At 35.6% G+C, this 23,323-nt stretch overlaps 1 protein-coding gene across 1 annotated transcript; it reads left to right on the top strand.

Moving 5' to 3' along the window:
- Positions 1-15,044: 15,044 nt before the first annotated feature.
- Positions 15,045-18,022, top strand: LOC128855809 (uncharacterized). The gene is made up of 2 exons (XM_054090996.1): positions 15,045-17,835; positions 17,910-18,022. Exons 1-2 carry the CDS (start codon positions 17,476-17,478, stop codon positions 17,991-17,993), a joined length of 444 nt encoding a protein of 147 aa, XP_053946971.1. The 5' UTR covers positions 15,045-17,475; the 3' UTR covers positions 17,994-18,022.
- The last annotated feature ends 5,301 nt before the right edge of the window (positions 18,023-23,323 follow it).

The following is a 23,323-nucleotide window of genomic DNA, read 5'->3' on the forward strand; positions in this document are numbered from 1 at the left end:
CAGCAAAAATAACTTAAACATATGTGTAACGCGCGAACTTTTTAAATGAACAGTTCCCGAAATTTTTTTTACAGAATGTATCAGGTCAGTCCATAAGTTCGTCCGTTTTTTAAAGGTGGTTTTAAAACTAATAAAAAAGATGTTTAAAGTATTTATTAATCAATAATATATTTTCCTTCATTATTAACAATGTCTTCCCAACGTTTAGGCAAATTTTTAATTTCCTGCTCAAAAAATTGTTTGTCCTTGGAGCCAAAATACGCTTCGATATCCCTTTTTATAGCTTCTTTTGAGGAATAGTTCTGTTACTCATATGGGATTGAAGTCCACGGAAAAGGTGATAATCAGAAGGTGCAATATCCGGAGAGTATGGTGGATGCGGCATTAGCGGCCATCTGAGCTCGTTCAGCTTGCCTAATGTTTCCCTTGCGGTATGAGGTCTTGCGTTGTCGTGGTGAAACAAAACTTTGCGTCTATTCACTAAAGACGGTCGATTTTTGTTAAGTGCTTCATTCAGGTTTGATAGCTGATGAGAATGATAATCAGCAGTTATCGTCTGGTTTGGTTCCAAAAGTTCATAATAAACAAAACCGGCCATATCCCACCAAATAGACAGGAGAGTCTTCTTGGGGTGAAGGCCATCTCTAGGGGTCGGTTCTGGTGTTTCATCTTTATCTAACCACTGACGTTTGCGAACAGGATTATTGTAAAGTACTCATTTTTCATCACCAGTAACGATACGGTTCAAAAAACTTTCATTTTCAAGCCATTGCAGCAGCTGAGAGCACACATTCACTCTCCGCTTAAGGTTGGCGACGGACAGTCTATGCGGAATCCATTTTCCCATCTTTGAAACCTTTCTCAACTGAACCAGGTGCCTGTGAACTGTTCCATGCGATGAATTTAACCTCTGAGCTATCATATCGACTGTCAAATTTGGCTCAGCTTCCACGAGTTCAAGCAAGGCGTCGTAGTTAAAGACTTCAGGACGACCAGCGCGCGGGGCATCCTCCACGTCGCAGTTACCACTTCGGAATTTTTAAAACAACTTTTGCGCAGTCCTTACACTCACGGTATCCTCCCCGTGAACAGTGTTTATTGCTGCAGCAGCAGTTGTTGCATTTTTACCAATTTTATAAAAAAAAATACAAAATATGCCTCTTATACGCGTTCGAAGATACCATTTTATTTTTTAACAAGTCGTGATTCTATACGCGATTAAAATCACTTGTTGAATGCACAATATATCAAAGAAAATATAAATAGTTCCGTTATATTCCGCGAATAATTTTTTGTAGGCAAAAATCGTACAAAAGTGAAATTGTGGGTAAAATACGCACGAACTTATGGACTGACCTGATAATATAAGCTGGTTCCTAAATGATTTCTCAGCACAGAAGAGGTTTTCAAATACCCTTACATTAAAAAACTTCCCCCAATTTGACACATCGAAGGACTTCATTGAAGTTAGAAAACCCGAATTACGTGAAATCAACTATGTAAAAAACAAAAAAAGCTAAAAAATTCGAGCTCAACGTAATTATCTGACTGAAAATGCCAAAAATAAAATGTTGCAACGATCCTTTAAATTTACACTGATCCATGTGCTTGTTCTTGTGTGGGCGCCAAAGGTCGAAGCAGCATTCAAACCATGGCTAAATGTGTGGAAATGGGTAGTGCAAATAAATATTACACCCTTCTCACATACATTTTACACTAAATGACACAACAACTTTATGCTCCTTCAGCAATTGCCGGCATTGTTGCTGTAGTACTCGTATTCCTCTGCAAATTGTAAATGCAAATATTAAGTTTGTTTATGATTTTTTTCCTTTTATTTGCACTGTAAATACAGTTGGTTGTTGATGTTGTTGACTGATGTCAACAACAAAAAATGTCCACTGACTATCGCCTGTTGTCGTCTTCCTTGTAATTTAATCCACGTCTTGCATTTTTATGAATTTAGCAAATACCTATTCGCACTCCACATACATGCATGCATATGTACCCTCTATTCAAAAATATATCGAACATTTTACAATTAGACACAACCAATTTCTATTTTGTATAAAAATCTCTTGCTGTCAAGATTTTGTTTTGTAAAATTCTCTATTGCGAAGTGATGTAATTGAAAATGTTGCGCGCTTCTAAAAATTTCTTATACAGAAGGTTACTTAAGGGGGGGGTAGGGTTTAGCGCTAAAAAAAACACTTTTTTTTTTGAATTTTTTACAGAAATATGGCTTAAGACACTTTAATAAAATCAGTTGCATGTTATTGTACATCTTTTCAATAAGTTTTTAAAAAATATTAATAATAAAATATTGACAAATAAGCCCATGACAGAGTTTTTTTGGAGATATGTTTTTCGAGAGGTGCTCTGCGGTGCCAATCGGCATTCGTCGTAGAATCATCTGAAACTAAAAAAGTCGAATTTTTCAGTTAAAGTATGACGTAATGCTCCCCCCTACATTAATAAAAAATTTTTTTTTTTCATTTTTGTAGTTAAACGTAAAACGAGCATTTTTGGCGAAAAATTTCGCCATATTTGTAAGTGAAAAACAACCTTAAAAAAAAAAAAAATAAAAAAAAACAGTGTAGGGGGGAGGTATTTTTGATTTAGAAAACGTGTGCCAAATTTGAAAAGAATCGGTTGAATAGTTTCGGAGTTGTGATTGGCACCGACTTTTAAGAAGTCGTTTTGGGAAAAACGCGTTTGAAAAAATGACTCTGAGAAATTATCGATGCTCCGCATTCGAGGTAGAGTGCCTACAAAGGCTATAACTTTGAGAGTTCTGCTCCGATCCACTTAAAATTTTGACACAACATTCTTGAAATGATTTACTATAAGATGAGTGAAGAAAAAAATTTCGATTTTGTGACCCTACCCCCCCCTTAAGCCAATATAACTAAAATAACTAGCGATGATTTCGGAAGCGTTTAAAATTGAGTTTACAGCAAAAACAACAAGAGCAATGTTTTTTGTTGTTGTTTTTGGTCCCGAGAATGCCAAAACCTGTGAGCAAACATTTAAAAATTTAGAATTTATTTCACAATTTTTCCAGAATTTGTACCCAAGGGAATTTTGTAAAACAGATTTTAGAACCGCTCTCAATTTAAATGTAACAAAATAATATGAATAATATTTATATTAATAAAAATATATATTTTTAATGGTCAAAGCGATTTACTCGAGCGGGTTTTAATCAATTCATGACACTTTCCTTTCGTCGGCAAATATAGTTCCGGGAACTGATAATAGTCGTCGGGTGCTAAATCAAGTGAATACGGCGAATGGTGCAACAAAATCTTTTCACTTTTTGTCACAAATTCAGGCGCTACTCTTGGCTCATTATCGGTCAAAAGTAATCAGCTGTCAATTTTTCGATATCCGTATATGACTTAAAGACTCGACCAAAATGATATGCAGAATTGTCTGAGTAATGTCTAACTTTATTTCAAAGATTTTTACTTACGATTTTTACTTACTTACTTACATAGATGGCACTGTATGTCGGTTTTGACCAAATCTAAAACATTGCGCCATCTAGCTCGGTTCGCTGCGTGCTCGTACCAGTTGATGACACCAGTTAGCCAGCTGACCTCCCCGACGTAGATTAGGTCTTCCTCATCTTGTGAGTTCCCTCTCGAAAGACCGTCATGCCGGAGCACTTTCGTTCGTCCTCCAGACATGGCCAAGCTAAGCGTATTTTATTACGCTTCACTATGCCCACATCTCGGTATAGCTCACACAGCTCGTTGTTCCAACGAATGCGAAACTCATTCTCCCCTACGCGAAGAGGACCAAAGATTTTGCGGACAATTTTTCTCTTGAACGTTCCCTGTGCACTCTCATCAGTGGTAGTCATCGTCCCAGCTTCTGCGCCGTATACAATGACGGGGATGGTTAGCCTTTTGTACAGTTGTTTTCGTTCTTTGAGAGAGGCCTCTACTTCTCAATTGCCTACTGAGCCTAAGGTAGCACCTGTTTGCAAGAGTAATCCTTCGTTTAATCTCGTCGTCCTGGCTGTTAACACTGGACCTAAATAAACAAAGTCCTCCACCACTTCAAATTCGCGGTTGCCAACAGTGACGTGTTGTCCAAGACGCGAAGACCCTTGCATTTTGACAGCAGGTACTTTGTTTTACTCTCGTTCACCGCAAGACCCAGTTATTCTGCTTCCTTCTCCAGACTGGAGTACGCTGAACATACAGTGCGTCTGTTCAGGCCGACATTATGCCTTCGTGCCTTTTACTCATCACAGTACCTCATCCAAACCAGGGTTGTGCTTTAGGTTAGGTTAGGTTGAAGCGGTTGTCCTGTAAGACACACTCAGGCTCATAGCCCATTGTGATGCCGCGTGGGAAGCTTACCCCTACCTCTCCTAAAACGAGTGTGTGCTTTTTAAAAATTTTAGAATATCTCTGATTTCTGTAGAACTGAGATCTTCCAACTCATTAGAGCAGGACAGTGGCACAGTATGTGCGAGATTGTCTCTTTCTTTTCCTCGTCTAGACAACTTCTGCAGAAGTCATGTGTTTGCACACCCATGGTTGTGCATTTTCCACTGTCACAAAATTTCAGTACCACTAATTTTTGATCAGTTGGATTATCACTAAATCTTCAGTTTTTCAGTGTTTTAACTATCCACTTATTGCCTTTGTTATTTAATACACTATGCCCAACCCTGATCCAAGCCCAATTAACTCATTAAACTTAAGATAGAGCTGGGTTGGGCTGAACGTATTGTATGTCTTTCTCCCGGCTGCAATTGGTCCAGTTGTCTCGACCTCTTCCGCACTATGGCACCACATTTAAGGATAAGATGTATTGGAGTCTCTGGAGATTAGTCGCAGAAACGACAAGAGTCAGTGGGCCGCATTCCAATCCTGTCAATATGACTGTACAATCTGCAATGACCTGTTAGAATGCCCGTGAACATTACCAGTTTATCCTTGGGGGAAATATGAGTTTCCTAAACCTCTTTTGATTGCACCCACGCAATATGAATTTCGCCTGTTGTAGTCCCATAATTTCGTGCCAGGTAACCTCCCTTAGCCTTAGCTCTTCACTCCTAGGCTTCTCCTTGATGGTGTGTTGTCCCAAAGCAAAGAAGGGATCGGGTGATATTAGTAAGAAAGCCGCACCCTCTCTTCCCAATGCGTCTTGCCAATCAGGATGCAAATTAGCCAGATGCGATTGCTTAATTTCTCGATGCACTCGAGCAGTGAGGATTTAACTTCACAGGATAATAATGCCTTGAGTGCCGTCTGACTGTATCTCAGAATGGCAATTCTCTTATTCCGGAGATTGCTGTCTAAATTGATTTCTCCACATATCCTCCCAGGCATACACCTCTGGCATATTTCCATCCAATCCTTATATTTATTAAAATATCGCAATGTTGAACTCGTAGATCAAATGCCAAAATGTTCCAAAAAATGGAGCCATAAATTATTTTTATTTATAAACATTTTTTGTTCTTGTTTTGGGATGGAGGGTGCGTATACATACATATCCTTGTATAGTGCGAACCCGCACGTCTTCCTTAATGAAGACAACGAAAATTTTCGCACAAGTTTATGTGCGAAATGAAGGTGCAATTTTGTCCTGGAATCGAGCATTTGCAAACAACGACAAGCAGTGGGGAAAAATGTAAAGGCCTAACGCTGAGGTAGAAGAGCAAGCCCAAATGAACAAACAAATGTAGAAAGTACAAGCGAGCGAAGGTGGGTGTGTGAAAATTCATGAAGAAGCATGTTGGCTGTGGATCCTTCGACCTGGTGTCTTCACAGCGAATCCTTAAAGGAATGTGACACGTAGGGCTTCTACATATTCTCAATGCACTGCAGTGGCCAGAGCTGCTTGCCAGCTGGCTTCCTTATTCTTATAATTCTTCTTATGCAGTGGCTTGTTTGTGTGGTGTTCGCGCTTTGTCTGCCGTTACTGCGCTCATCATTGTCTGTCGCTTGTCAGCTACTTGTCGGTATATCTGTCAAATACTCGCACCTCATTCACTTTTCATTTTATACATATGTATTGTATGTTTGTATGTATGTGTGTATGCCCATATTTTGTAGCAGGCATTCAGCTCATCCTTCTTATTGTCACATAAATTTAGTCCTTTCTTGTCAGCTCGCTTGGGTTTTCTTTTCTTGCTCCCCTTTCTCTTGATTTGCCCGTTTGCTACCGGTTTAAATTTCTTGTTGTTGTTGATGTTGTTGCTTTTGCTGCTGCTGCTACAACAGGAAGCCATAAAAATCGTGTTGCAACAAAATTATAATTTCTTGCAGCTCATTCATGTTGGTGTTGGTGGAATGCTGTGAGTTGCTGTGAGTAGCACTGCGATGTCTCTTCCGAGGTACGGCGCACGCAGAGCACTTCAATGAACGTAAGGAAGCAGCGCGGTGCGTGCGGTTGAGTTGCAAGGATAATGTACAAAATTGAATTCCATTGCAATTGTGGGGGGCACACAGATTCATTCATACATACATACATGGATACATACAAACATTGTGTGCATACTCGTATATTTACGACTACTTCCTTTTGCTGCTTCCTGCTCCTTCAAGGGTAGGGTAGGGTGCTTTAGGTTGTTTGAATGCATGCACACATATACAAGTGTATATATTAACATGTACATGTGTACAATACTTGTATAAGTTTATATGTACATTAGCTGGCATGGGACCTGCAAGGCGACTGGTATTTTTTTTTTTGTTTGCGGATAAAATAAATTCAAATTTGTATATCTTTGTAAACGCTGACATTAATAATGATCAATTTAAATACATAGACTGTTGGGGCGCAAGGCATCTCAGCTAATCAGGACCGCTAAAGCAACTAATATAAATTACAGAATAAATGAATGACGACGAAAGTAAAAATTTCTAAGAAAATATTATATAGGGCCTTCAAGAAACAAAAAAGAAAAAAAAATTTAAATAACAACAAAATATAAAAAATCACAAAGGCATAAAAACATGAAAGAAAAAAAAAAGACATTAAAATATAAAATAAAAACAAAAATTATAAGAAAAATTAAAGATTAAAATTAAAAAAAAAACTAAAACAAGCAGAAATTAAGAATAAAAATTTCTTAAAAACAAAAAAGAAAAATATTAAAATCAAACAGAAAAATAAAATAAGTAAAAAAAAATTAAAATTAAACAAACAAAACTAAAAAGACATAAAAATATAAAAAAACAAAGATTAAAAAAAGTAAAAAAAAATAAAAAAAAAATAAAAAAAAAAATTAAAAAAATTAAAAAAAAAATTAAAATTTAAATTAAATATAAAAATTAAAAAATAAAATTAAAAAACGAAATTTAAAATAAAAATTTTAAAATTAAGACAAAGAAAGACATGAAAACATAAAAGAAAAACAAAAATTAAAAAGGCATAAAAATATAAAATAAAAACAAAAATTAACAAAATAAAAATTAAAACTAAAAATTAAGATAAAAAACTTAGATACTAAAAATAAAAATTTAAAAATAAAAAAAAATAAAATTTCTTAAAAACAAAAACGAAAAAAAAAAAATAAAAATATTAAAATTAAAAATAAAAAAAAAAATTTTAAATTAAAATTAAAAAAACAAAATTAAAACGACATAAAAAGATAAGAAAACAAAGAAAAAAAATAAAAAAAGTAAAAAAAAAATTAAAAGAAAAATTAAAAAAAAAATTAAAATTTAAATTAAAAGTAACAATTAAAAAATAGAATTACAAAAAGAAATTAAAAATAAAAATTTTAAAATAAAGAAAAACGAATTAAAAAAAAAATAAAAATAAAGAAATAAAAAAAAACCAAAAAGGAAAAAAATTAAATATTAAAATAAAAAGAAAAACAATTTTAATTAAAAAAATTAAAAAGAAATGAAATTAAAAATATACAAAAAACAAAGATAAAAAAAATTAAGAAAAAAAAATTAAAAATTAAAAATAAAAAATTAAAAAAATAAAAAATATAAAAAAACAAAAATTAAAAAAATTCGTTTTTCTCTAACAGCTTTTCCTATAAAGTAATCTTCAAATAAAACTTCAAACTTAAAATATTTTTTGCACGTCACTGCATAATTAAAAGAGTTTTTTTATCACTATCAATATTCTTAAATTTTCTTAAATTATAAATTAAGAATTAAAAATAAAAATTTAATAAAATAAAAAAAATTAAAATTTTTTTTTTTCTTTAACAGGTTTTGACGCAATCATTAAGTACCTTCAAATAAAACGTAAACTTTTTTTTGCTCACCACTGCATAATTAAAGGAGTTTTTTTATCACTATCAATATTCTTAAATTAAAAATTAAAACTAAAATAAAAATAAAATAATAAAAAAGACTAAAAATTAAAAGAAAAAAATATTTCTCTAACAGGTTTTCACGCAATCATTCTATTAAGTAACCTTCAAATAAAACGTACAATTTTTTTTTGCACACCACTGCATAATTAAAGAAGTTTTTTTTATAACTATCAAGCTTCTTATATAACCTCTTTTAAACCTGCAAAAATAAACAAGGAAACTTTACGACTAAAAGAGATCGCTCATTGTAATGTTCGTTACCTGTGACCTTTGCTTTGCCTGTCAAGCAGACGTGAGAACCTATGAATAAGTAACCAGCCAGTGCTAACTGAGTACACGCATACCTCCATATATATGTACATATTCTTATATGTACAAGTGTGTGGCCTCTACCAATGTAATACATAGTACCTACATTAATGGTTGATTCTCACCACCTCACACATACAATTGTACGCACTCTCATAAAGTAGTGCAGCCGCTACTGCTGTTTGGCTGCTAGTGGTTTGTGACTATACTAGAGATGGGTTTTTAATTAGGGAATTTAGAGAAGTCATTCGAAAAGATCGAAGATGAACGCCATTTAGAAATCTCGTATAGTTTCAGAATTTCACAATGCATAAAGTTTTCTAATATTTAGTAAACAGCTCAAAATATTTTCCAAATTTTAATGTACATTTCAAATGAAGAGCATTTTAGCTTCGGTCAAACGCCCAAAAAGGGTGTAAACGCCCATTTAATAATAAAAAAAAAACAAAAAATGGTGCATACACTTGTGTTAGGTGTTTGGCTGCGCTCCTCCTTCTATTTGTGGTGTGCGTCTTGATGTTATTCCATCAATGGAAGGACCTATAGTTTTAAGCCGACTCCGAACTGCAAATGGTTTTTTATGAGTAGCTTTTTCATGGCAGAAATACACTCGGAGGTTTGGCATTGCCTGTAGAGGGACGACCGTTATCACGGGATCGGGATTGCAGTTTCTCAACACTCATCCCTAGTGCATGCATTCTACTAAACATACATATATAATTACATACATACATACACACGTTTTCACGAACCACCTTCCATTCCTTATCCCAGTTCACCGGTCATTCCCACATTGCGTCTACGCCGTGCTTAGCTATCACTCTTGAAATTTATTCCCGTAAGTGCTGCCGTTTTGCAGTTTTTGTGTCTTATTATTCTTCTCACTTTATTCCACCAACTTCCACTCACATGCACCGTCTTGCCCTTAAATTGTAATGCAAACTGCATTTTCTCACCATCGCACACATCCCTAAGGACGCTGCTATCCTTCAGTGTCGTTTTTTATCTGCCTTCTTTAATTTTAATTTTCTTATATTTTTTTTTCTGTGTTTTTTTTAGAAGGTACTTATACACTTTGGGATTTTATTTTCCCTCTTCATGTGACAAGTAAATTGTAGTAAACTGATACTTGTGTGTGGACGAGTGTTTTGCAGTCGTGTTCTGTCCTGTCGTCTAACGTAATAATTTCTTGAGTAAGCTGCTTGACGTTGACGTTGCACTTGGAGAATGCATTTTTTTGCATGAATGCAATGCATGAATTTTATTAAAGTGAAAGGATTTAGAGAGGAGGCCGGCCACTGCATGGATTAGGAGTTGAAATGGAATTTTTAATTGTAAATTGGCAAAGGAAATGTGGCAGTTGCATTTTTTTATAATTACAAGCAACATTTAAAGAATTATTAGCTGAATAAAAAATTTTATTATAATATTTCTGTGTGTCACTTTTGCCCTGCCACTTACCCTTGTGAAACTCTTTCCTCGTTGTATTAATTCTTGTCACGACAAAAATAAGCCAACATTTTCCGGTAAAATTTATTTAAGTCTATTGTTTAGGTATCCTTTGGGTTCCAGGGCACATAGGAATTACTGGAAACGAAATGGCAGGCAGAAAAATTAACCAGGAAATAAGCGGCCTGCCCATTTATAGGTCCAAAGCCATAGAAAAAGAGACCGGAAGTAGAGAAAAGACAAGGGAGATCATTTATTCATTTAGTTAATTTTACAACTTCCTGGCTCTGCCCAAGTATCCTCTGGATGGCTTCCGAACACCTGTTTAGTGAATCTATGAAAGACGCAATGCTAATTCACGTCTTAATAATAATTCCTTACAAATTTAGTAGGGTATCTTTTCCGCCTCTTTTCCCATTTGTGGTGGTATCGTTTAAAGCTTTTAAAGCCGCGCAGACAGCCTTAATAGCTATGGCGTAAGTTGCCAGCGCGAATAATAAAGTTTTGCTTATTTTTTTGTTTACAAACTATTTGAAATTCCAAATCGTCTTTGAATACTCTTCATTGTAGGCGCAATAAAGCGAAGGAAGCCAATGGTTCATAGTAAGACTTGCAGGTGTGGCAGGTTATGTCTGTAATAGAGTGAGCCGAAAACAATTTTTTTTAGGATCGAATTCTAATAGTGCGGAAAAGTTGCACTGTTAGACTAATAAAGTGTGTGCCAAATTTCAGCCCAATCGAACGTTATCTTCTGTCGCCAGCAGAGACCTCAAATTTTGAAATTCCAGTTGATATTCTGAACAATTTTAAATTTTTTGAAAATACTATTTTTGGTATCATACAGGTATATGTTAAATACAAATTTTATAACAATTTAATTCACTACACTCCACTCTGTTTGTTTGATCAAGCAATACGTTTAGCTCGTAGCTCGTCCTTGTACTGCGAGTTGCATTGAAGTTACAGCAATTACTTTGTCTATTTTTTCTTCCGCTTTATTCGAAAGATATGGTTTCGTATAAAAGCATTTAATTATAAGCTTTTATTAAAAGTTTATATGACGACTCGGGATGGATTCATTCGGTGTACTTTAGCATCCCGTCAAACTATGCCTCAGTTTGACAACAAAGCACAATATTCCTTCTGATTTGATAAATATGAAATGAACTATTGCTTTACGATTAAAAAACGCAGTGTTTTCTTGAAATATTTTTTATTTTATAATTTTTTTAATATACAATATTCCAAAAAATTAAAAAAAAGAACAAAACCATTTAAAAAAATAAAGAAAATAAAAAATAATAAAAATTAAAAAAATAAATAGAAATTAAAAAAAAAATTCATTAAAAAAAAAAAAAAAAAATTGGAACCCAAGGTGCAGCAACCTCCAAGTGGAGGATTCTGGGCTACAAAAATATTTATGTACTCGTATTTTCGCAATAAAAAGTAGGCAAAAAGCTGCACAATCAATAACGTTTTATTGTTATTTTATAGTCTGCAGTTGCTTAATCTTGGATAAATGTATGTCTAATTAGTTTATAGTCCTTATTTTTGGTATGAAATGTGCTTCGGAATTTATGCATAGAGAAAAAAAAATATCCTGAAAAATAAAATTTTTCAGAATATCAACTGAAATTTCAATATTTGAGGCTTCTGCTGGCGACCGAAGATATCGTTCGATTGGGCTGAAATTTGGCAAACACTTTATTAGTGTAACAGTGCAACTTTTCCGCACTATTAGAATTCGATTCTAAAAAAAAATTTTTTCGGCCCACTCTAGTGGGTAAAGCTCTGGTCATATGACAGAGAAGCTTAAAACGATTTAAAGAAAATAAAGAAATTAGTAGCATTCTACTGATGACAAATAATGCAGACCCTACAATATTTTACCTTTCAATTGCAAGTTTAACACTTTAAGAACATTTTTAGCGCAACTCTCAGCCCAATCTATTCCTGTCAAAATAAGCCACACAAAAAAATTGTATAAATTGAAGATTTCTTCAAGCTTCAACTTAAGCTGTGCTTCAATAATATATTTCAATACCTACGCATGTATGCATGTATATATAAATATATAAGCAAGCACAAGAAAACTCGTTTGAAAAAAAAATGTACTAAACGAGTGCAAAGCTAAAAAAACTAATCGAAAACTCTTCTGTGAAGCACTTCAAATGTGACGCTGCTGGGCTGAGGCAAATGTTCTGGACTGCCTTGGACGACAAACTGACAAACTGTGCACTTCCAATGGTCAACAATTTACTAAAGTGTACACTTGAATTCGAGTGTTAACGTGCTGTATGTATTAGTGCATAAATACCGGGTGTTCCAAAAGGGGCATAGGAATTTTATACTTAAATAAAAATGCGGCCCTACGAGCTAGTGCAACTATATTGCCTTGGCAAAGACAAGACTGCACATCTTTCATGGAGATCAAATGGATCTGAATGAAATCAAGTAAGCTTCTGTTGCAGATATTCTAAAATTTGTTCGCTACACGCTTTATACGCCACCTCTTTGACTTTAGACGTACTTTTCAAACGACCCTTTTTCTAAAAACTTCTATTTGCATGCAAGAAGCGAGAAAAAAATGCATTGTTTCTTAAAAAATCAAACAGCTGTAATATTTCTGAATGTTTTTTATCAGAGATAAGCAGTTTTACTAAGTCCAAAATACTCATCGAACAAGTGATAAGCCTTAACGATTACAAAACTTTTCATCAACGTTGTGGAAATCGATTCGTTTGGAGTTGTTTTAGCTTGGGATATGCGAAATATTGGTTTTACAGGGCCCGGCACTTGAAGTGTAACCAATTAAAAAGGACATAAATTTAGTTTGGAGCATTTTTTTTATTCAATTCAAAGTAAAAAATGTGTGAAAATAATACCAAATTAAGAATCAATTAACTTTTGCTCGATATGACCTTCTTTTGCCTTAACTATGGCCTTGAGACGGTCCAGAAACGAGTCGCAAGCTGACCGAATGTGACTTGCAGGTTTTTTGGCCCTCTCGCGGACAATGATTTTTTTCAGCGACTCGAGACTGGTCAATCTTTTAGTTCGGAATTTGCTCTCCAAAATGGTCCAAGAGAATAATCTATCGGATTCGCGTCGGGTGAATTTGAGAGCTATTGTGTGAACGTTATGAAGTTCGGAAAGTTGTTTTTTAGCCATTCTTGCTTCACTCGAGCTTTGTGAGACGGTGCCCGACTTCTGCTGAAACGTCCATGGTCTGGCACCGAAATGTTTGGCTGCCCAAGGCTTCAAAGCAACCTCCTGAATACTTTCTCGATAATATTTCGCATTTACCTTGACGCCAGACTCTGTCAAAACTATTGGTGAGCGCCCATTTGCGGTTACAGTGGCCCACACCATTACTTGTGACGGGTGCTACCTCCTGCTGGCCAAACGATGACTGAAATTCTCGAATGGACGGTCGCTCAAATAAACTTTATCGTTTTAAGAGTTTAGGAATTGCTCAATTTGAAAAATTTGCTCGTCAGAAAACACAATTTTTGGAAATTGACCACTTTCGGCCAAGCGAAGCAACTCCTTCGCTCCCTCAAGTCTGACTTGTTGCTGCTTTGCTGTGAGATCATGGGCCTCTTGGATCTTGTAAGACTTGACTTGGAGGCAATTTTTCAGTATGCGGCGAATGTTACGGTCAGATATTTTCAGTTCTTTCGCCATTTGAGTGGCATTTCGTCGGAGATTTCGCTCAAGTCGCTTCTTCACTTTTTGAACCATTTCAGGTGGCGTTGCAGTCTTTTGATGACCACCTCCATGACGTTTCGACATGCTACTAGTATCATTGTAACGAGTAATGGTGCGATAAACAAAAACTTTATTCCCTTTAAAGTGCTCGAGCTCACGAACAATCACTGGTTGTGATTTTCCAGCCAAATATAATGCAATCACACTATTACGTTTGAAATCCATTACTGAATTTCTTGATTCGCCTTTACTCTCGGCAAAATGCTTCCGCGCGCTTGTAAGCAATACTCCGGACTGTCATTTAGCCAACTAACAGACAGGTGATGCCCGTGCAACAGCTGCGCAAGCGTCTTGAAATTGGTTTCACTTCGAGTGCCGGACCCTGTAGAGTTCTTGCTGTAAAATTTGCAAAACTGAGCTTAGAAACATTCCTCTTTAACCCATCGATATTCACAATGTGATGTTCCTGTGCCAGAGGGACAAGGCGAAAATATGGTAGCTATATATAAAAACAAAAAAAAAATACCAAATCAGTTGGTTTCAAGCCCTTCACACTGTCCACATTATGGTGAGCTGTACTTAGAGGTATTGATCTACACTCTCATAAGGTGAAATCAAGTCAAGAAGTTTAGTCTTTTAATCACTTCATACGCAGAAGCTTTTTCAATTGGGTTCTACTTAGAGATATTGGCCTACACCCTCACAAAATCAAATCAACATCAACTAAAGAAGTGAAGTCTCTTGATTATTTGAGCCTCCAAAGCTTCACCAATTGGGCTCTACAAAAACTATTATTTCTCTCCGTTTCCGTGTCTCTAATGAAACCCCCTTTATATGGCTTTACAAAAACTATTATTTGCTGTGTCTCTAATGAAACCCCTTTATATGGCTGATAGAGCATTTTTGGTAGCATTGAAGTTGAAGATTTTTTGCACACTTCTAACAAAGTAGACGTTCGAACGAGCTCTAGAAAGCTATCTGGTACGTACTTGAGTGAATAGCTCGTAAAAGAAGTAAGATTATGACTACAAATGGAATATGCAAATTATCGACTTTCATTGTAAAGTGAAGCTAAGCAAAAAATGTATTGTAGATCTATTGAAGAGTCACTCAAACTTCAGAATTTTTTTGAGTGGCATAGAAGCAAAATTATTAATAAAATAAAAAATAATAATAAAAAAAATTAAAAAAAATTAATACAATAAAAAATAATAATAAAAAGAATTTAAAAAAATTAATAAAATATAAAATAATAATAAAAAAAAATTTAAAAAATAAAAAATAATAATAAAAAAAATATAAAAAAATTAATAAAATGAAAAATAGCAATAAAAAAACATAAAAAAATTAATAAAATAAAAAAAATAATAATAAAAAAAATATAAAAAAAATTAATAAAATAAAAAATAATAAAAATTTTTTTTAAATAAAAAATAATTATAAAACAAATATAAAACTAATTAATAAAATAAAAAATAATAATAAAAAAGATAAAAATAAATTAATAAAATAAAATAAAAAAATTTAATAAATTTTGTGCGACAAAAAAAATCATACTTATACCCGAGCTTATTTAGAACAGAGTAGCAAAATCTGCTCTGCCGATCTTCAAGGCAGCATTCACATACACAGCTCACACTACACACATACATACATACATATTTAGTTACTACGTATTTTGTTAAGCCACACAAATTTAGTTTGCTTGCGCTTGCGTGCTTTAGTGAATTCCAACGTGCCTCCATTCATTTTAGTAATGACGTTGAAAATCGCTCCCAAAATGCTGCTGATTACTATCTGCGTGTTGAATCTGTGCTGATTATTTGTTTCCTTTTTCACCTTCACCACCTTCGCTGCTCTCCTGCATGTCCATTTGCAGCCTTTACATTGAGATTGAGGGCTTTGTAATGAACGTTTTTTTGTGTGTGAAGAACTCATCTACCGCCAACTCAATTTCTTATTATGCCGCGATTGCGTGTATGACCATGGGGCACGTTTTACGAGTAGTACACTTAAATACATGAAAAAAGAGAAGAAAAAATGATATTCTTGGCGAGTTTATGAAAAAACGTTGAATTTTTGCCGCAAATTTGGATTTGTGTGGGAATATATTGTACATATGAACCTATTTTGATGAGGAAGGCAGGATCGGCCGGCGGTGTACAGAGTGCTAAGGTCATGCCGGTGGCGGTGCAACTGATGTATACAAAATTTTAAATCAAAAATTTAGTTAAAAATAGTTGGAATAAAAGTAGTGGCTATGAGTTTGGCAAAAATTGTTTTCTATTTTATTTTTTTTTTTTTTATGGAAATATACCCGCAAAATTTTTGATGTAAGAAATTGACAATTCTATCATATTTTTAATTATTTACGTAGAAAGTTGCGTTTTTATTAAGTTTAATTTCGGTATTTGATAAAAAATATTTTTGTTTTACTTTTACTGATGGAATACTCTAAGCTAACGTTCCCTGCACCAAGCCATTATCTAAAAATTGTTATAAGCAAATTAGGTAAAAAGTTGAATCATAAACTAAAAAATCTAAGGATACAAAAGATCTACAAATCGAGCTCAATAATCTTCACCCCACCAACTCTTCACGAAAATTCAAAAAGTCTACTAAAGTGAAATTTTATTAAAGGGTTGCTGTTGTTGTTATTGTATCAGCTTACTAAACCCTATCAAGGCAATGTTGTTACCGGTTGTCTTCGTCTAGCTCATCTAAGGGTGGGCCCAGGTAACTTGCTGTTTCGACAGGTTGGTTCCAGAGGGAAAGGGGTGTTAGGTGAGTGGATTTGATGGGGCATGTGAAAAGGTGGTTAGTGTGGTGCCTTCACATGCCGGACATATGTTTAGTAGGCTGGTCCTTAAATGTACTGCATGAAATATTTTGGTGACTTTTCAATGCAGGAACCTCTCAATATAATATTTTTGATAAACAAAAATTATTCCCAAAGTTTCATACCGATAAATTACCGTTATCACGTGCCGCAATGCCACTGAAGTTACGTTGTCAAGGCAATAGTGACGAAATTGTCATACACTGCTGTGTTGCTATTTTGCTATCTTCTGGTTTTCTTTTTACCGTTATCATAATTAGCGTAAAAGAAGCAAGCAATAAAGGGCATATTGACTGCTTTAAATAACACATATGTGTTGTAATTATTTTGCGAATAGTTCCGTTATTCTGTTAGCGTTGTAGTTGCATTAAAAATTGTTTAAGCTCCACGCAATTTGTGTGATTCATTATAAGTGAAGTGAAGTGAAGTAAAAATTAAGAGGCATAAATTTGTCATTTAAGAAAAACTTTAAAATGCCGCGACAAGGAATTTATTTAGTAGGTGCAATGAAAAATCAAATTCTTGGCAGCAAGCTGCCTTCTAATCAAGATTGCTTATCTGTTTTATTTAATAATATGCGAAATGTGCGCTTGAATTTGTCAGAAGCGGCAAATTTAGTGATTGACGAGTGTGAAATATTTTGGCGAAAGGCAAGAATTCCGACCAAAGACAAGAGCGATAGTGTGAAAAAGTTAAAAAAATTGTATGAAGAATGGCGAAATTTAGAAAAAAGCTGTAAACGAAGAACAGATAACCAACAAGGTAAAGAATGAAGTTTATAAATCATCTCTAGTACTTGGCAGATGAGGCGGTCGTGTTTTCATTATTTGATCACAATGCGCCAATTAAAGAAAGAGAGAAGATGGCGCAAAAGCTTAAAAATATAATGCAGGATAAACAAAGTGAATCAAAAAATGAAACCGATGCCTCGAAAAAACGTTCTGTTCAATACAAGGGCCTGAAAATTTTTTTACAAAAAGACCTTCCAAGTTGTTTAATAACTGAAAATTCAATAAATTTATTTGAACGCTTCAATATAAATCCCGCATTTTTGAATGAAAATGCTGCTGAATGGCATCTTAACCCGAAATATATTGAAGGGAAAAAAATCTTGGACAACATTAATGTAGTCAACGACACAGCTGAAAGGGGGGTGAAGTTGATGGAAGAATTCAACAATTCTTTCACTAAAAATGAAAACCAAAAGCAGTTCGTTCTTCAAGTAAGTAAAACACGTCATACAAAATTTTGTTATTTATTAAAAATTAACGATTTTCATTTATATTATAATTATAGGTTGTGGAGAAATATAGAAAAACTTACCCTAAACACACCAGAGAGGCTATGAGTGTCGACTTCAGTAACAAAAATAACAAGTGAACTAAGTTTTTATTCAAAAATTATTTGAATTTCTTTTTATTTATGTTTTTTTTTTTTTAATGAGAATTTGCATAAAATAAAAAAGCAAAACAAAACATATCGTCAATTTTTTATATATCTTTTCTAAGTATTCAATGGCATTGCGGCTCGTGATAACGGTAATTTATCGGTATGAAACTTTAGGAAATATTTTTTTTTATTAAAAACAACATAATGAGAGATTCCTGCATTGAAAATTTTGATTTCGAAAAATAAGGACCACCCTAATGTTTAGTATGTCGGGGTCAATTCTGGATAGGTAGGAGTTTAGTCTGCTACAGTATTCAGAAGGTGCCAAGGTTACGCAGGACTCTCGGGGAGGTTGGAGCTCTTCGTCTGCGATGAGTGGTGGTTGGACTCCGTCTATAGCATTCTGAGGTCGGGAGTTTAGGAAGGTGGTAAGTGACAAATAGTAGTCGGTTAGTTTTGTCCTGGATCTCGTCGTAATAGTTCAAGAAATGCCTTCTGATGTGCCTAGGTGGCGGATCGGGTTCTAGAAGGTGTCTTCTTCTTCTTCTTTTATAGCGTTACAACGCGGGGTACGTCAAAGCTTCCTTCAAAATGCTCCTCCAAAGCTGTCTATCTTGAGCTGTTGCTTCGTAGTTACGTATTTCCAGCTTCTCAAGATCGTGTTCCACTGCGTCTATCCAACGGTTCCTCGGTCTGTCTTTGGCCTTCACGCCCATTAGCTTTCCTGTCAAGACATTCTTCCCGGTACAGTCAACAGGCATACGGATCACATGACCTAGCCATCTTATGCGCTGCGCTTCAACAAAACGCACAGCTGTCTCGTTCTGAGTTAGATCGTTCAGTTCAGAGTTTCATCGAATTCTATAGGTACCATCAATCATTATTATTGGGCCAAAGATCTTTCTTAAAATTTTTCTTTCCATGCGAGCAATCTGAGCACAATCATCAACCTCATTAAGTAGGAGTTGTAGGGTGACATCAGGAGGCATCCCGCGGCTGTCCTGATTGTAGTGTTTTGGCATATCTGGAGCTTTGCCCACTGCGTAACACTAATTCCAGGCAATCAGCGTAATTTAGAACCGGCCTACCAATTACTTTAAATGTCGCCAGCAACATTTCATTGTCTTTGCCCCAAGTACAGCCGACTAGCGAATTGAGGAACTTGTTGCGGTTTTGGGCTTTAGTAGCAATTGCGTTTGTGTGCGCAGAGATCGGAAGCAAACAATCAAACGTAACTCCCAAAATTTTGGGGTTGTTTACTGCCGGTATTGGTGTGTCGTCGACTTTGACCTTGAGCTGTAGTTTGACCTTCTTTGCCCAGGTTGTAAAGGCGATTGCCATGGACTTATTGGAGGAAAGCTGAAGATTCCTCGCAATAAAAAATCGACTGTTGAGGTAATCGTTCACTTTGGCGCACAGGATGTCGATGTTATTGCCCGAGGCCATTATCATACAGTCTTCAGCGTAGGAGACCAGGAACACTCCCTCTGATGGCTGGGAGAGCTTCGATATGTAGAAGTTGAAAATCAAAGGTGATAGGACACCACCCTGCGGACCATCTTGCTTTATTCTTCTCTGTTTAGAGGTTTGGTCTCGGAAAGGGACTGACGAGTGCCGACCACTCAAATAATTCGTGGACCACCTCTTTAGCTCTAGCGGAAATGTCGACTGTATAATATTATCTAATAGCGTGGAGTGACTATATCAGTGGCTGTGTTGAAAGCGCTACACCTGAACGCTACTAAGACAGTCATCTCGCAGGAGCGGTTTTGTTTAAGACCACCATTGCTCTGGGTGTTTGTGACGTTGAGTGCTGTGGTTATACAGTACACTCTTCGGAAACCATGCTGATGTGGGGCCGAGGCCTGATGTTTCGTGTTGAGTGGGAGTAGGAGAGCTTGAAAAGTCTTCACTACGAGTGAAAGGAGAGTTATCGGGCGATAAGATTCCCCTTAGTTGGCGGGTTTCCCTGGTTAGGGTAGTGATACCACTCTCCCTGCTTTCCACTTGTGAGGAATTATGAGAGTCATTATTATGAGATAGACATCTTGAAAATCTTTATGGGAAATTCTGCTACCAGTGGACCCAAGTTTTTCGGCATCAGCATGTTAAGTCCATTAGTGCCAATGACCTTGGTAGCTTTACCTTTGTTGATGGCCACCTGAACCTCAACACTGGAGAAAGTAAGTGGTGAACTGTTGTTCGTCTGTTTGTGCAGCCGTCTGGCGGCACGACGCTTGGATCTGTCGACCGGAGAATGCAACATAAATTGCCGGCTAAAATAGTTCGCTCATCTCTTCGGATCCAACGAAGTGCAACCGCTGAAGGTGATAGCCCCCTTGGCATTCTACTTCGTCGGGTGCGACAGGGACCTTAGGGTGAACCATATCTTACTCACGCCAGTGGGGAATTCGCTGGTCTTCAGACTTCAGATGCTCTTCCCATTTGGTCCGCTTATGTTGGGCGACCAGTTGCCGAATCTCCAAATTGGGATCCTTTATGTGGGGATCTTCGCGATTGACCTGGCGTGGGTGGTCACGCTCGTTTGCTAGAACGGCTGCTTCAGCTGGGAAATTGGGACGTTTATCCCGGATAATTTCAGCACAAATGAGCCAGCCGTATCAGCTGTGAGCACCAGACTAGCCCTCTCTAATGCACAGTACCTTTATTAAAGAGGGTTGTTGTTGTTGTAGCAGCAAAAACAATCCCCATACTTGACAGTCCTTGGCCGGATATAAATGCGGGTCGTTTCGGTAACGTAAAACCGACTGTCGTGGAAACGCTTATCGCTTAGGGTCGCCTATTTCAGTTGCTCATAAAATCGTGAATCTTATCGACTTTGTAGTTCATAGAAAGCAATCATTTTTAATTGTAATCATTTTATTTTACTTGTAAGCATTCAAATATACGCCTGAAGTGGTGATAATTCTACTTTTTAGTTTCCTCTTTTAGCAATTAAAAATAATTTCGAACAAAATTTTTTAAAAATTATTAAAAAACAAATACTGACCATCACATTTTGGTTTAGATTTTTCTAGTAAATAAGTTTTCAGATAATACTTGCATTTTTTTTAATAATAATTCACAATTTTCAAAAGCACCGCTTTATAAAAATTTAAAACCGCTTTGCCATTCTCTGAAGGTGCAGGTCATAGCAGTCCACTGCGCACAGTTCACTTCGACTACACACAGGCATCGGCATAGTTAGTAGTTAGTCGACTCAACTATCTAAAATAAATTGAAATTGAATGGAAAAACGGCACTCGTCAAAGTCATTAAAACTCATGAGAAACATTAATCAATCGAATTTACAGCTGTTCAAAACGCCAAAAATAGCCAATTTTGCTCCTTTGAGGCTTATCGGCACGCAATGCCTACTCATATTACCAGTAGAGTAGAAGTAGCAGATTTCGACTAGAAGTATATGCATGTATGTATGTATGTATGTATATCCGCCTAACCGTCTGTCAAACGCTGTGAATTACACAAACCACTAAAACTATAAATTTTAATGACTTGGCGCTTTTTTGGAAAACCCAAAATTTCCACTTTACAATTTTTAATTACATTTCGATTTCCAGTAAAAATGCACATGCGCTCAGACGCACACAACGGTAATGACGATACCACTCGGCAGGCTAATAAAATTTTTCTAGAGTTTATACTTCGACATTTACCAAAAATGGTGCCATTCGTAATGACTTTGCACTCTTGAAATTGTTTGTATTCTACATTACCGTTCGGCTGACGGCTGTCATCCGTTAAAAATGCACGTTCACTTATTTTGCCGAACGATGGCATCAAATCGTTCGGCAATGATTCGTTGTTGGCTGATCATTTTGTTGATATCAATTTTGTAAATGACTTTGTCTTTGGATTTGTTTTTTTTATTTTACTGAGTGTTTGTGTACTCCTAAATCCTTAAGTAGCAACGCATTGTCAGCATCAAATGCAGACCAATAACCAAATACTGCACATCCCCCTCAATTTCAATGCCACATCCGCCAACAACATACAAAAAAAAACAAAAAAAAAACAGCAACCTAATTCTGTAAAATAGGGGAAACAGTCAAAAGTAAAATATTTATGGCACGATGATGCGCGCACGCCAGCTATTCCCTGCCTCTCCGACATGCTCTTGACTCGGCTGAGTTCGTAGTCTAAGGTTCGACTATGCCGTTTATTTTTCTTTAGTGCTGCAATCGAAATTGTCGGAAGTGTTGCTCACAAATACACAAACACTCTCGCCTGTGATGCCTCAATACTCGGCTAGGCATTTTAGTTAATGTGTGTGTCTGTATGTGACACACCCCCTCCTGATTGGTACATATTTTCATTTTCCCTAAATTGGTATTTTCAACAAATTTCCACTCCCCGGCGTTGACAAAATTCTTAAACATAAATTCTTCAAAATTTATATATACGACTGAATGTAACTAAATGTGAATTTTCCTTCATCTCATATATTTGTGTATATATATTTTTGTTGTACGTAAGTATCTTCTGTGCAGCTATATTTTTGTTAGGGTTTTGATTTTGAAGAACTTCACGCTTTCAAAGTGGCTGCCGGCAGCATTGCACGAAACAGCACAGCATCCATTAGAAGCTGCAAAAGGCATTCACTGCTAGACACAGTGGGATGATGCATGAAAATAGATGTGAATTTAGGAGTTCGTAAAAATTAAAAACTCTTTGGAAAAAGTTATGCCAAATATGGGTTTTGCTAGCTAAATACTGCTTAGATTATGTTATCAACGTTCTGTTAACAGTGATTACAGCCATGTTACAAATGCAAACCTTTTACCAGGTGCTTTTACACAAATACGAAACTTACAGTTCATTCTCTTTACGCTGTTATGTTAGGAGTTAGGAGACAAATGGCAATGATTTGCTGGTCTCTTCACATAAGTTATTAACATTAAGTTAAAAGTGATTACATCCCTGTTACAAATGAGTCATAACTACACAATTAACAGAATGAGCATTAATTAAGCTTTCTTTGGCAAAATTTTCATGCAGAAAATTACTTTTTCATGCAGAAAATTATATTTTAATTTATTTTTAGCATAAATACATACATATTTTATGTAAAAAATAAATAAATAAATAGATTTTCTCTCAAAAGCAACAACAGGCAATCAACTGCGTTTGGCAAATTTCAAATGTAAGCAAAAATATATTTTTAGAGTGGAAAAACTTGATATTTTTAAAATTTAGTAGAGCTGTTGTTGTTGTAGCAGCATAACATTCCCCATACACGCACGGGAAATGCTGCTGGAGTGACAGTCGTCCTTCGCCGGATATAAATCCGGGTCGTTTTC

The sequence above is a fragment of the Anastrepha ludens genome, chromosome 2 (genome assembly GCF_028408465.1).
Source record: "Anastrepha ludens isolate Willacy chromosome 2, idAnaLude1.1, whole genome shotgun sequence".
Classification (NCBI taxonomy): domain Eukaryota; kingdom Metazoa; phylum Arthropoda; class Insecta; order Diptera; family Tephritidae; genus Anastrepha; species Anastrepha ludens.

Excerpts from the sequence above, each read along its gene's own strand:
- LOC128855809 (XM_054090996.1), top strand. The coding sequence starts at position 17,476 with ATGGCGCAAAAGCTTAAAAATATAATGCAGGATAAACAAAGTGAATCA. Across the intron at positions 17,836-17,909 it reads AAAAGCAGTTCGTTCTTCAA|GTTGTGGAGAAATATAGAAA; the intron begins GTAAGTAAAACA and ends TTATAATTATAG.